The following is a 14,589-nucleotide window of genomic DNA, read 5'->3' on the forward strand; positions in this document are numbered from 1 at the left end:
ATAAGCGTGGAAGGGTATACTCAGATGTGAGTCCCTTGCTCATTGCACCATCAGGATTCAAGCAAGCCGGGCCGAAGACGCCTGAAATGGCAGAAACCGGTCCCCGGAAGCTTGTTTCCTTCCCAGTACAAGAATTGGCTTGGTAGTTTGGTTTGCCATGTTCCCATCATGCACTGGGACAGGAACAGACTAATTTGCATATAGCCAAGTTCTGAGCTGGGATGGTGCAGTGAGCTAAAAAACGGTGATGGATCAAGCCCTGATCTTTGGACTGGGTAAGAGTGGTCTGCTTAATTCAGGCACTCTGTTCATCACCACCCCCTTTTCTGAAGGAAATTAAAGGTCATCTTCAATTCAGGAAAGCATCAAAGACATGGCTGTTCTGCCAATAGAGCTCTTTAAATGTTTGGTTTCTCCCCTTGTATAACTTCTGTTTCTTTTTTTACACCCTTGGGTAATGGTAGCTCCAAGACTCCTCCGGGCAATTGAGCGCTTTATAAATATACTTTTTGTTTCAGAAAAAAGGGGGAAGTGGCAGGAAATCTGTTTAATGTATTATAAAATGGCATCAACAAAAGGTTTGCTTTGCTAAGCTCTGTGTTACCAGCTTTCAGAAACGCACAGTAATAAAGTATTTTTCATAACTTCTTAGTGTTAGTGATTTTTTTTTTGTGATTTTTTTTGTTGCTGTTCTACCTAGTAGCAGTTTGTGGAAGAAAGGTGTGCAACTTGTGAAGGAATCCAGAAAGCTATACTTTTCTTAATAGATAAAATAGTAAATTCGGTAACATGTCATTTGTGAAATCAAAAAATGGTGAAAGTAAGGCTTGAAAATGGAAAATGGTGCAGTGCTTTCATCTAACATTTTGCACTGTGGTAGAATAAAATAAGTAATTTACTCTTATGTCCGTGAGACTCTTTCGTTTGGAGAGCGAGAAATTGAGAGAGAGAGATAGTATTTGTCAGTTATCTAAAGGCATGTGATAACCCAAAAATATCAAACGAGCTGCAGCGTGCAATGATTATTTTTATGCATCATAAGATCCTCACTAATAATCATAAATGTAGAATATTTCCGTCTGCATGCGTAGACTGTGGTATCCTTTTATGCAGCAAAAAAAATAATTATAATCCTTATTGTAGATAATTTGTCAGCTACTTGTGCGGAATAAACACTAGGTAGGCTTCTGCATTCAGTAACTTTGTACACTGTACATTTAGCATAACCAGTAATTAAAATTCCAGCAAGAGATGAACCGTACTCATTAGATAGCTTGCTATTGGTTGCTGGTGGATCATTGAGACCAATGTGGGGTTTTGTGACCTGCTCAGTGACTTTAAGGAAATCATGGGTTTCTCCCTATTGGGAGATGGCATCAATGACGCCAGGTTCAAGGTGGGACAGTGGACTAGAGTAATGTGAGGTAGCCTCACCTAAAATGCAAATGCCACAGCTGAGTGCCACTTTCGTTATTACAGCCAGGCCACCTCTGAACACTCCTTGCTAAGAGCAATCTTAAGATGAAGACTGCGCCACATATGCCCTGCCTTCAAGGGAGTAAAAATTGTAATGAATTGATGACGACATGGACCCTTTTTGGTGTGGAATTTCTGATTGCTTTTAATCTTGTTGTTATTTCAATGACAAATTCAGATGAAGTCATGGATATTTAGAGCGTCTATTCGAAACCGTTATGTATTTCCCAACAGAATGGTTGAGGTAGTGAATCCAACATTGAATGTATGTACTAATTTATGATCGCAATTGATACTTGCTATAAAATCTAAATTAAACTTAATTTTTTTTTTAAATGTACACAGCTTATGTTGTGCAAGGGATATTCTAATATTCAGAGTTTTTTAGGCTCATTAATTCAGCACTTCTGCTTGGTTGATGGAGGTCTAAGCATTTATCTTTAAATGTTTTATGGTTGCGCAGTGGTCTGAAAGCAGTGACTAATGTAAATCATAAAAGGTGGCTTTGATCAGTTTTTTTTTCAATTGAATATTTTCTATGAAGGGCAAAATATTTGGCAGTGCAAGTGGTTGACGACCTTTGATAGTATTTAACATAAAGTGTGTTGAATGAAAAGCGAATTCCGAATTATGTAATGACAACAGTGATCTTTTTTGTTTATACCTAGAGGCAAACGGCAGTAGCTGTGTAAATAAAACGAATGTTTCAAATAACTGTACTGTTATTGATGAAGTTTCACAATGCTCTGGTAAGTATCGATTTATACCATTTCAAGATCAGTGATTTATGCTGTTTAATACAAACACTCGATTTGCTCTGAGTATAACCTTTTTAGGTCAAGTGTCTGTTGGTAACCATATTCTTTGAGTAATCTTATGGTCACAGTCAAGCAGGACCTCTCGGTCCCATTTCACCACCTGCTATTACCAGGGAGGCACTGACTTCCTGTGTTAAGTATAAAGCATTATTTCTGTCTGGCATCTTCTGAGTTGTTTTTGCATACTTGCGGCAAAGGGCTCTTCATCATTCAAACTTTTTAAAATTCAAAATACATTGGATTATTTCAACTAGTTGAAAGGGTAGCTATATGCTTAAAACAAAAACATTTTTTTCTTATCAGGGAGTTAACTTTTTAGGTTTGGCAAAGGATGTTGACCTCATGTTGGCAATTCTTTATGAAAGTGTACAAATAGCAGTTGAGCGAGTGGGCTTTTAGCTTTCATGTGTTTTTTTTGCTTTATTATTGCTTGCAGGGACTGTCCATACAACCCCATGGCATTTCATAGATGGTTACTTAGTCCCATTTGTGCAGAGCCGGTCCTTGCTTGATAACTGCCTGGGCTCAAAGATATTTGACTCCCGTGTTCATGCTGGCAGATAAAATGAGGCAGCAGGCGTCACTTATGTGTTGACTGATAACATCAGCTCACCTGTATCACTCGTGGGCTAGTTACTTCCTGCTGGTGTCAAGCTGTTGGATGGATGTGGATGGGGAGTTACTGGTGTGTGGCTGTAGTGAGTAAAATGGGAGGGCAAGGAAACGGACTTCGACACCCCCCCCCCCCCCCCCCCACCCCGGCAGCATGTTAAGTGATGAAGAGCACTTTAACCTGAATCTCTGGAGCGAAGTGAGTGGGACACTGCTGTTTCCATGACCATAAAGCAGACCGTTCAGTGTACCTCTCTACAGTGCAGCTCCCTTGCCCAGTTCACCAATGCCGAAATCCGGCACTGCATTTGTGTTCTTGTGGTTCAAGTAGTCCTTTGATTAGACTGTAGGATATAAACTGTAGTTTGGGTTGAGAGCTGGCATGTGTGTTCTTTGATATATTTACTTTTCTGACAGCCAAACCTTTTAATTGCTGGTTTATGGCTTTGTTTCAGAAATACGTGCTGTTTGGATGCCTTAAACATGTCAAAATTCAATTTATTGCGCATGTTCATTGATTTTTACTTATGCGTCATGATATCCTGTTGTTGGATGTACATTTTTTGTGTACACGTTTAAAGATGGGCTAGCACGTAGGCTTTCTTAAAATTACCAATGCTGGCCGTTTGTCAACGTTATCTGCTACAAAATATTTTGCACTGTATGCTTTTTCATTTTGCCACTTACAATGAGAACATATCTTAACTCCCTTTTGTGATCGTTTTCTTACAACTTAACTCTGCATATTGCTGTAGCCCAGGATAATACTTCAGTATGGGATTTTATTTTTTATTTTTTTGGATAAAATTTTGTTTTATTTAGAAAAATACACATACAGCAAAGCAAGAATTACTTTACACGAAGCACCAATTCCAGACGGGGAAGGAAAAGTAAAACAGTACAATGAAATCAACAGCGATGTTAAGGAATGGAAGGGGGGGAGGGCAAGAGTAAAGGAGATGTCCATACAATAGAATAATCAGAATACGGGGTCAGGGGGAAAGTGATGGGTGAGGGTTGTCCACAACCGGCGGTGCACATATATCTCCACGGTAGCTGTTCCAAGGACCCCACATTTTACACCACTTCCGGGGGCGGCCCCGGGCCAAGTATACCGTTTTTTCCCTAAACATACACGAGTCCATGTTCTCTTTCCACCCTTCTACTGCAGGTGGCCTGTGGGACCCCCACAATTGAGCAATGTCTCGTTTGGCATTCATGTTCCCCAGAGTCGCCCACTGAGTCTGAGCTGCATTGTAATCTGTGGGCTCCCAGACATTCAGTAGGCATCGCCTGGCCTCCGGCAAGAGGGCAGTTCCTGTAACATCTTTCATTATAGCATGCACTCCATCCCAGAAGGCAGCCACCTCTCGACACTCCCAAATGATATGCAGCAATGTCCCTACCTGCCCACAACCTCGCTTACACAATCCCTCCTCGGAAAAGCCCATGTGGACCAAACGTGGGCCCGTGACGTGTACACTATGTAGGATTTTCAGCTGAACAAGGCAAAGTCGAGCTGGGATTGCTACCTCCTTCGGAGAGGAGATTGCTGATTGCCAGTCTTCATCGTCCAGCTCTAGGCCGTCACGGGTCCACTGTTCACGAAGGTGTGTTAGGAGGCCTGATCTATCATTTATCAATTTCTTGTAGACTAGGGAGATTGTGCTGTCCGGCACATGGCCGTCCAGCAACCTATCCTCAAGTGGGGACGATTCGGGGACCGTAGCCCCTTCCGGGCAAACAGATCCCAGTGCGTGACGAACCTGGAGATACCGGTAGTACTCCGAGGCACCTAACTCGAACTCTGCCTTCAATGACTCGAACGATTTAATTTGACCCTTAACCCAGAGGTCTCCCACCTTACTAATACCAATGAGGTCCCATTTATCGAACCCCTTGGTATTCCACAATTTACCGAATTTATCGGATTCAAAAAGCGCGGTTGCTCGAGTCAAGCGATCTTTCCATCCCATGGAACAATTCGCGTCCCGCCACAGTCGTACAGCTCTCTTGGTGGGTCCCGACAGATCCTTAATTACCGAGTGAGAATACAGCGCTCTATAGTAATTACCCCCGGGTAACATCCATCTATCCATGGAAAAGGCAGGATTTAATTCTGGACCATACAGACTATGGTTTATGGCACTGAGTTGAGACGCCCAATACTAACGTTTTATATCGGGGAGAGCGATATCTCCGTCGTACCACAGGAGCGTTAATTTAGCTAGCGCAATAAGAGGCCTACCGTCCCATATCAACTTCCTCTGAAGATCTTCAATGGCCGGAAATAACTAGCCGGAATTACATCAAGAGTGTTTTGGAGAGCGTAAAGAAAACGAGGCAACGACATTTTGAAGAGGGCCGCACGGCCAAGCGGAGACAGCGGAAGCTTGCGCCACCCCGCAACATCTTGTTTTAAGCGAGAGAGCGGTGGGAGAAGATTTTGCTCATATCTAACTACGGGGTCCAATGTTATGTAAATACCGAGGTATTTAAACCCCGTTTGTGCAATCTGGATAGGACAGTTTTGCGGAAGATCAGGAACGCTGCCGGAAACGACGTACAGATAGGATTTCGACCAGTTAATAATGAGGCCAGAATTCCTACCAAATGAAGTCAAGACATCACACAAGACCATCAATGATTTCCGGGGCGACGTTAAATACAATAAGATATCGTCCGCATAGAGCGAGATGCGATCTTCAAATTCCGAGGACCGCCGAATGCCCTTCATAGAGGGCTCCCATCGAATCCACGCTGCAAGGGGCTCAAGCGCCAGCGCAAACAGGAGGGGCGACAAAGGGCTTCCCTGACGAGTTCCCCTCTCAAGACTAAACGGAGCAGAAACTCTGGCATTAACAACAATTTGTGCGAGGGGATCCTCATAGAGGAGCCTCACCCAACCGATAAATCCAGGACCAAATCCAAATTTAGCCAAAGCGGCCCACAAGTAAGGCCATTCCACCGTGTCGAAAGCCATCGTGGCATCCAGCGACGCCAAGATGGCCGGCTCACGCAACGTCGCGGCTCTCGCGAGAACCCTGTTTACACGTCGGAGATTAAGGGCAGTATTCCTGTGCGGGATGAAACCGGATTAATCCGGATGTACCAACTCACTTATAACCGTGATCAATCGGTTAGCCAACACTTTCGCAAGAATCTTAGGTTCAGCGTTGAGAAGAGAAATAGGTCGGTACGATGCACATCGGTCACGCGGTTTCCCCTCCTTGTGAATCACCATAATAGTCGCTAAACGCTGATCACGGGGAAGAGAACCACATTGCCGAGATTCCAAGAACATGTCTCGTAGATAGGGCGCCATCTTGTCTGGCCGTAGCTTATATAGCTCAATAGGCAAGCCATTGGGACCCATCGCTTTCCCCGAACGCAGGGAACGGATCACAATAGCCACCTCCTCAGCCGTTATCGCAGCGTCCATATGTTCCCTGTCAATATCAGAGACGTGGTAAAGCAATATCTCGCAACAATAGGTGTGAATCCTCCTCTGGTCTATCCGACACGGAGGAGTATACTGTCCGGAAGTGCTCCGCGAAACACCGAGCTATCTCTCTAGGATCCGAGACCCGAGCTCCATCAGCCAGCTCGATCACAGGCACCACTCGATTGGCTCTATCTTTCTTGTCCAACCACTCAATCAATTTACCAGCCTTATCACCCACATCATACAAATGCCCCTGTTGCTCCCTACTCGTGACCTTAGCCGCGTCGGTGACCAATGCCCTGTATTAAAGTTGTTTAAGCCTTAGTACATGGGTCGCAGCACGGGTGATCCCTTGCTCCAGGCCAAGCTCCAAGTCTGCTATCTCCATCTCGACCAGAACAACCTCCTCGTCCCGTCGTTTTTTCACATCTGCTATCAACGATAGGGCCTGACCCCTGAGGACGGTCTGAAAAGCTTCCCAAAGCGATACGGCAGACGAAACAGACCCTCATTTTCGGAAAAATACAGGTCCAGAGCTTTTATCAGGGCAACACGAGTTTTAGGGTTACGGAGATACCAAGGGTTAATCGGGGCGACCCGGCCCTCGGATCCTGGGCCCAACTCCGCCTGGAGCCACAGTGGGGAGTGGTCTGAAATTCCCTGAGCGAAATGCCTGGCCTCAGTGATGGTGAGGGCCTGTGCAGACGGCACCAATACATAGTCAATCCTAGAGAGACTACCGTGAGCGCCCGACAAGAAGGTATATTTCATCTGAGTGGGGTGTAACAATCTCCAACAGTCAATCAGTCCCAGAGTGTCAAGGAAATCACAAAGCCAGTTCTGCGCCCCACCACTGCATTAAAATCACCGCCTACTATCAGAGACCCCTCGGGGAGAGCAAGAATAACTCTCCCCAAGTCTGCAAAGGTGGTGGACTGTAAGCCAGGGGGGACATACACGGAAACCAGGGAGAGAGTCCGGCCCTCCCACCTCCCCTTGAGAGCGACATAGCGCCCCCGGTCATCTATGACTGTGGAGTCCATCTCAAACGGGAGGGAATTTTTGAGGACACCAACCCCCCCTGGAACCAGTGGAAAACCCAGAGTGTGCGACTAAACGGTAACCCCTCCTGTTAAGAGCATGACAAGTATTACCAATCAAATGCGTCTCTTGAAGGACTACATCTGGAGAGAAACGCTTCAACATCTGCATCACCACCCCACGCTTTATCCTATCCCCGAGCCCATTCACATTCCAACTTATCAATTTCAGCCCTTTACCCCCCCCCCCCCCCCCCCCCCCATCCAGAAAAAGTTAAAGAATCCAACCCCTAACAGAACCCGGTACTTCGATCAAACAATCTAAGGATACATAGCCTTGCAAAATAACAGACACACATCCCAACAAAATCCCCACCCGCTCCCCCCAACATCCCGTTACAAACCCCCCCACCCTGCACCCCTGCTCAAGACTGAAAAGCCACCCCAACTTGCAGTGTGCCTGTCGCCCCCACATCTACCTAAGCTACAAAAAAAAACTCAGGAGTAAAAGGACCCCACCCATGTCCCCACAACCCCCCCCAATGTCTCATTGATCATTTGCCAGGATTTTCGAACCACAGTTTGAGGCCAACAACAGACCCCCGAGTACCATGTAACCGGAGTTCATTCCTGTTCCGTAAGTCCACCTTCTGCCCCGCCAGACTGCTCCTCTGGTGAACTCTGCTTCGGTAGAGCGTCCAACCAGTCGGATACCACTTTCGGATTGTCGAAAAAATAAGTCCGCTCTGCATGTTCGATTCGTAGTTTGGCTGGGAAAAGCATGGCGTACTTGAGACCCCTGTTGTGCAGTCGCCTCTTCACCCCTAGAAATCTAAGTCTTTGCTTCTGGACCGATTGAGTGAAGTCCGGGTAAAAGCTGGTGGTAGCATTCTCGAACTTTGTGGGGCCACTCATCCGGGAGGCCTGCAGGATAGCATCCCTATCACGAAAATTGAAAATTCTCGAGATAATAGGCCTCGGTGGTGTACCCAGATTCGGTCTGCCGCCCGGAACTCTGTGGGCTCGTTCAACCATAAAGAACTTACTCAGTCCCTTAGGTGCAAGGTGGTTAACAATGAGATCTTCCACAAATAGGTCAACCGACGGTTCTGTGTCCTTCTCCGGAACCCCAATAATACGAACATTGTTTCGCCTGGCTCTCCCTTCATAGTCATCCAGACGACGGGTGAGGGAGGCACTGGCAGTTCTTAAGCGCCCGACTTCAGTCTGGAGATCCGCGACATCACCCGTCAAGCTGGAGGTCTTAAGATCCAGAGACTTGACTTTTTCATTCGTCTTCGCCAAGTCCGTGCGGATCAAATTGACGTCAATCGCCACAGTATACAATTTATGGTCGAGAGTCGCTATTTGTTGTCCCAGTGTGGACTTGATCCCCCTCAATCGCCGCCATTACGTCCTGTAAGGTCAGCTCTGCCGCCGTAGTCGGAGGGTCTTTCAAGTCCTCCTGTGACCTCCCCGATCCACCAGGGGAACCCTTAATTTGGGCATAGCGGTCCATACTATTAGTCTGTGTATAGCCACCTCGCCTAGTGGTCTTAAGTTTCTGCGTGGCACTCTCCGGTTTCCCAGTCATATCGGGCGAAAGTCTGATCCGGGCCGATGAGGCAATGTAGAAATATGGCAGTCCTCGTCTCACCTCAGGCCGAAGGGATCAAAGCTGGAGGGCGCAGGCCAGATGGTCCCACTGAGCAACACGGTGCTGAAGAGTAACACTTGTGCGTAACACAGGGCTGCAATACTCCGGGAGTGGGGTGGTCCCTTCACCAGTCACAGGTCTTTCCTGGAACAGAATCGAAAGTGAAAGTCACTGGAGCAGACATCCCCGCCTCCGCCAGCCGATGTTATTCAATTACGGCTCGGGCACCATGCCAACTCCACAGCCAGGCTTCACGCAGACGTAGGCCCCAATCTTCGAAGCCCTGTTACTCCGGTTCTCGGGGTCCGATTCAGGATCTGAAAGCGAAGTTCGCCTCACTCGCGTTCGCCTTCACAAAGACGTCAACGAGGAACAGGATAAATACGGGACGTTACGAGGGTCTAGGGAGCCCTAAGCTCACGCGTCCATCTTGGTTGCGCGCGAAGCTCCTCCAGGGGGGATTTTATTTTTATACCACAGTCGCACAACTGTTATCAGCTAGCTAGTTTTTCTAATGTGTGTTACATCTCATCACTCTGCCTAAGACTGAACATTCTGGCTAGCCTACTAATTCAGACTGTTATGCTTCAATGTAACTCGGTACTTACATTGTCCACAATGTCACCCACCCGCAAGACTACATTCAGACCAGGTGGTACTGGTATTTATTGTTTCCAATAGCGTTGCCTTCTTGTCTGAATGTTGTCTTGGGAGTGTTCCTGACCTTTGAACCAAGCAGAATTGACCCATCTCCTACCATCTGTGATGTGTTTCGACATTTCAATCTTGTAGTCGTCCTATCCCGCCATTTTAATACCAGTTGTCAACTCTGCCATCACTATAATTTAAAGTATTCTAGTTCTGTATCTTTTAATGATTACCCTCTGACTTCCGAATGAACAATTGTTTGGTTCTTGGCTCTGTCATTATTAGATCTTTGCCCTTACTTTAGTTGATCTTGACGTTCTCATCAAAATAGTGTTCTACTGTAAGAAGTTATGTAGCCAGACCATTTGAATCTTCAAATCCACAAAATGAGCAGATGTCTGTGACATATTTTGTGTCACATGAGATTCCTGCATAGCAACTACTTTTATGAGATTCATCTGATTTGTTCAACGTACGAGGATTACAGTGCATCTGCCAGCAGTATCGGCCTGGGTCCCTAGCTCACTGTAGGCTAACAGATTGGACCGATGGATATTCCTTCAATGGTCACATGTGTGGTTGCATAGGTGGAATTATCCAAATACAGGAAGCCATTGATCCCAGCAATGACCATATTTTTCTCAATGATGGATTCTTGGTGGGGGGAAAGCAGCCACTTATCTGCTGATTGTTTAATCAAAGCAAAGGTCTAATGCATAGTGTAGCACATGACGTTATCACATTCAAAGTAGAGGCACAGTAGAAAATCTTCGTTATTCCTTTCATGCATAACTTACGGTTTAAATTTCTTTTTTCTAGTGAAGGACGTGGTAATCAACCAGTAAGGATTGATGATTTAGAGCAAATACCAGTTATACTTAGACTTGTGCTTGTGGATAACTTAGTATTCAGAGCTTCTTTCTCAGTAGGTTGAAACATCTGTTGTTCGAGGCATGTGTGCTGTAGATACACATGCTTTTCATAAGTTCTCCATCTAGTGTTGGGCTCGAATTGTTTTTGTTCCACTAAGTTTTCTTCAAGTCACAAGTCTGTGACGACTCCTCTTTGTAGTACGGTCATCCACGCCATCTTCAGATTGGTTTTTCTCGCTGATGGGTTCAGATTTGGTATCTTGCGCGCTGGTTGGAGACTCCTTTTGATCCTTTTATATCTTCTGACTGTATTGTTTCGATCGTTATACTATTTTGTCCCACACACCCTTTCCTTTGTGGTCTCCCTCGGTATAGGGGCTGTGCCCGGACGTGCAGAACTTCTCCATTTCACAACGCACCTGGAAAAGGACATGCTAATGGAACGCACTCCGTTTAGTTTCTGTCCGAAGTATCACTCCAAAAACCCTCACACCGACCACATCCTGTTTGTAACTTATGCCTCTCGCCCAAGCATTGAAGACACCTGTGACAGCTGCAAATCCTTTTGTTCCAAAAAGACTCTTCTGGACTGACGTGCGAGATGACAGGAAATGCAGCGCAAACAAGCGGACGATGTCCGGGACATCTTCGGTCGACAAGAAGAGGAGAAAGAAGCTTTAGCTGCACAGGAGGAATCACTTTCCATCCATGATTCTGAGTCTCAATCCGAGGATGACTTGACCATTCTTTAATCAGCGCAGAAACAACGGACAGTGAGTACTTCTACCCCTGATCCAAAGCCCAAACCATCCGCTTCCACCGAAAGCCATGGTGCGCACCGAAAACATGCCTTGGAAGCCGCTCCCTCCGGCTCGGCTCCGAAAGTTCAGCCTTCAGCAGGGACCTCCTCCTCCTTTGCATCAAGAACACGCTTGGATCTTCTGTCTCGGCACCAAACAGACGCCATATTTTGGGACCGAATATTCCTTCGTCTAAAACAAAGCTTCCACCACCAAAATCTCCAAAATCTCCTCAAAAGCGCCAATTCTCAAGAAACTTCATCAAAAGCTTGATCCGAATCAGACTGCAAATTCAGCCTGGAACTAAGAAAATAATGATACAACCACCGAAACAGACTTCTAAGAAGCAGTTGGGTTTTGAGGACAGATTGGGCATTCCTGTTCAACCTGTAAAGAAGAAAAGATACTTCAACTAGTACGTTGCACATTCCCCTTGCCACTTCACCTATACCACAAACACCTCCTACACTACCTCACCCACCACATTTGTGTGAGGCAGGTAACGTATCCCCTCAACCAATAGTGGATCAGGATATCCAAGATGACACACAACCAGGGGATTCTTGGGATGATTGATATTGAGCATCACGCTGACACTGACCCAGACTTATGTCCCACTCGCCCATCACCACCTGATGATGCCTCTGCTTATCAGGACCTAACAGCCCATGCAGCCACATTCCATCAGGTTCCTCTATTTAGGGATGCAATAGAGGAGGATTTTATGTTTGAGACTTTGTCTAATGTACAGAGAGGGGCACAATACTTACCATTACTCAAAGGTATGACAGGTCATTCGGACGAAATTTTTAAAGATCCAGTCAAAGCAAAGATAATTAATCATAGACAAAAAGTACAAAGCAGCACCATCAAACCCCATTTGTAGGTCGAGCCTGGGCAGCACATGCGCTGCTCTGCGAGCCCTGCAGTATTACAGTATGCACTTGAAGCCCCCCACTCTTCACCCATATTTTTCATTGGCTTGTGTCATTGTCCTTCCTAAATGATTGCTTCTGATTGGTTAATAGGCTTGTTAGTCCCTCCTTAGTACCGCCCTGTCTTGATTTGTAACCTCCTATCAGGACTGGCCCTTTTACTTTGTTTGTTACATGGGTACATCTATTTCGTCTGTAAGCACTATTTTCTTTAATGACGTTCTGGTACTGCAGGTAAGAAGTGCTTACCTGCAATGTGCTTTCCTGCAACGTTTAGCCCACCAATGCCACTTTCAATGTTATTTAGAGCACATGATTTGTTTATGCCTACATGGGTCACCTTAGCGAGATCTTCAATTTTTCTTCACTTTATCTTTAAAAAAGGCAGTTGCACGCCTTTAAATTATTAGTGTTGTAATGAAACCTCTGGTGACCGTGCGCTTGATAAATTCCTATTAACATAACAAATGACAAATCCTTTATTTGTTTTAAAACCAACACATAAATAAAAGGCATTGTCATTTACAATGCCTATAGCTCAAACGAACGTAAATGCGGGACCTATTGCATTGCAAGTGCTTGTTATTAAAGGTCAACTAACCTCAGACTCCCTAGTAGTGTCCAACGCAAGGGAAAAAGCGAATTCCCAAACAACTGGAGATGCACCATCTCCAGAAAGAGTCCAAGCTCACAGATGCCTCTGGTAAACGAGTTGCAACACAAGCAGTTAATTTTTGCCATATAGCCAGGCTTTGTTAGCAGGGTCTGACAGGGTCCACTTGGACGAAATAGAGGGTCTCCAACACCTCCCACAGGAGCCTAGAAAAGGGGGTCAATAAATAGTAACTAGAGGTTAACTTATTACTAACAGTTCTAGTAAATCTGCACTGGATGCAGCCGACACCGCTGCTCTGGATATAAACACCAGTATCCCATTACGTAGACACACATGGTTAAGGGTGTCAGGATTTAAGCCCGGAGTACAGAAGGCCATACTAAATCTCCCATTCGATAAAGAACATCTTTTTGGACCTCAAGTGGACACAGCCTTTGGAAAAAATGAAGGACACTGCGGTAACAAAATCAATGGGAGCGCTACAGACTAACACGTAATGTGGTTCTCTTTCATAGGCCCAATTGCAAACAATGTGTAAAAACAGCTACCACAGAAACCTCTGGGTCACAATACACTCACCAGGGACAAACCTGTACATCTAGAAACTTCTATAGAGGTTCTGCTAGAGAAAACAATACTCATTCCTCAAATTCCAGTAACGAGCAATGACTTCTTTACGATTTCCCCAGAATAACTAACGCCTGTCAGGTCGTTTTCAACAGTTTCTCAACAATTGGAAACCAATCACAACAGACCAATGGTTCTTGGACTTTATCCAACATGTTATTGTCTGGAGCCTATAACAACTCCTCCAAATAATCTACCTCGCAAACACAACACAAACTATTTACACAACATCAAATCCTTCTGCAACAACAGATAATGCCTCTGTTACAAAAGGGAGCAACAGAACCAGTTTCGCAACAATTTCAGGGAACAGAAGTATACCCACTATAGTTCTTATCTCCAAAAAAGATTGACCCCTGCGGCCCATTCTCGATCTCAGACCATTAGATCATTGTATCATATCGGAACACTTGCATATGGTCACTCCAAGAGATTTTCCGTTATTACGAAAAGAGGACTTCATAGTGGCTTTAGATCTAAAGACGCCTTTTTCCATATACCAATTTATCCTGCAAACAGGAAATACCTCATATTTCTATTTGAAGGGAAGTATTATCAGTTCAAAGTTCTTCCCTTTGGTATTACCACTACACCAAGAGTAATTACAAAATCTATAGCAGTGGCGGCAGCACGTCTGGGCAGACAGAATATTTATGTCTTCCGAAGCTAGACGACTGGCTAATCAAAGCAAACAACTTGGGTCTTTGCAAACAAAACACTCAAAAAACCCTAAAGTTGCTACATCAACTACGGTTTATCATCAACCTAAAAAAGTCTCCTCTACAACCAGTGCTAATCAGTCGTACCTAGGAGCCATTCTCAACACACACTTAGTGTTAGCATACCCAAACACAGACCGAAAACACAACATAGTAACATTAATTCAGTAGTTTCAAACGGGGAGTCCAATTCCTGCCCAAACATGATTTCAGACTTCTAGGCATGTTGGTACTCTGTATTCATATAGTCCCAGGAGGCGGTCTGGTGGAGGAGAAGATGGGGTTGGAGACAGATAATCCTGCTTAGAGAGGAGCCCTAGAGGG

General features: G+C 45.3%; 1 protein-coding gene across 1 annotated transcript in view; it reads left to right on the plus strand.

The window, feature by feature from the left end:
- The window catches only part of CD164 (CD164 molecule), a 158,894-nt gene that overhangs the window by 21,028 nt on the left and 123,277 nt on the right, over positions 1-14,589 (plus strand). The window contains exon 3 of the mRNA XM_078648404.1: positions 2,145-2,225. Within this exon, the coding sequence (XP_078504530.1) occupies positions 2,145-2,225 (81 nt within the window). The remainder of the gene's footprint in view (positions 1-2,144; positions 2,226-14,589) is intronic.

Source organism: Lissotriton helveticus, chromosome 6, assembly GCF_964261635.1.
Source record: "Lissotriton helveticus chromosome 6, aLisHel1.1, whole genome shotgun sequence".
Lineage (NCBI taxonomy): Eukaryota > Metazoa > Chordata > Amphibia > Caudata > Salamandridae > Lissotriton > Lissotriton helveticus.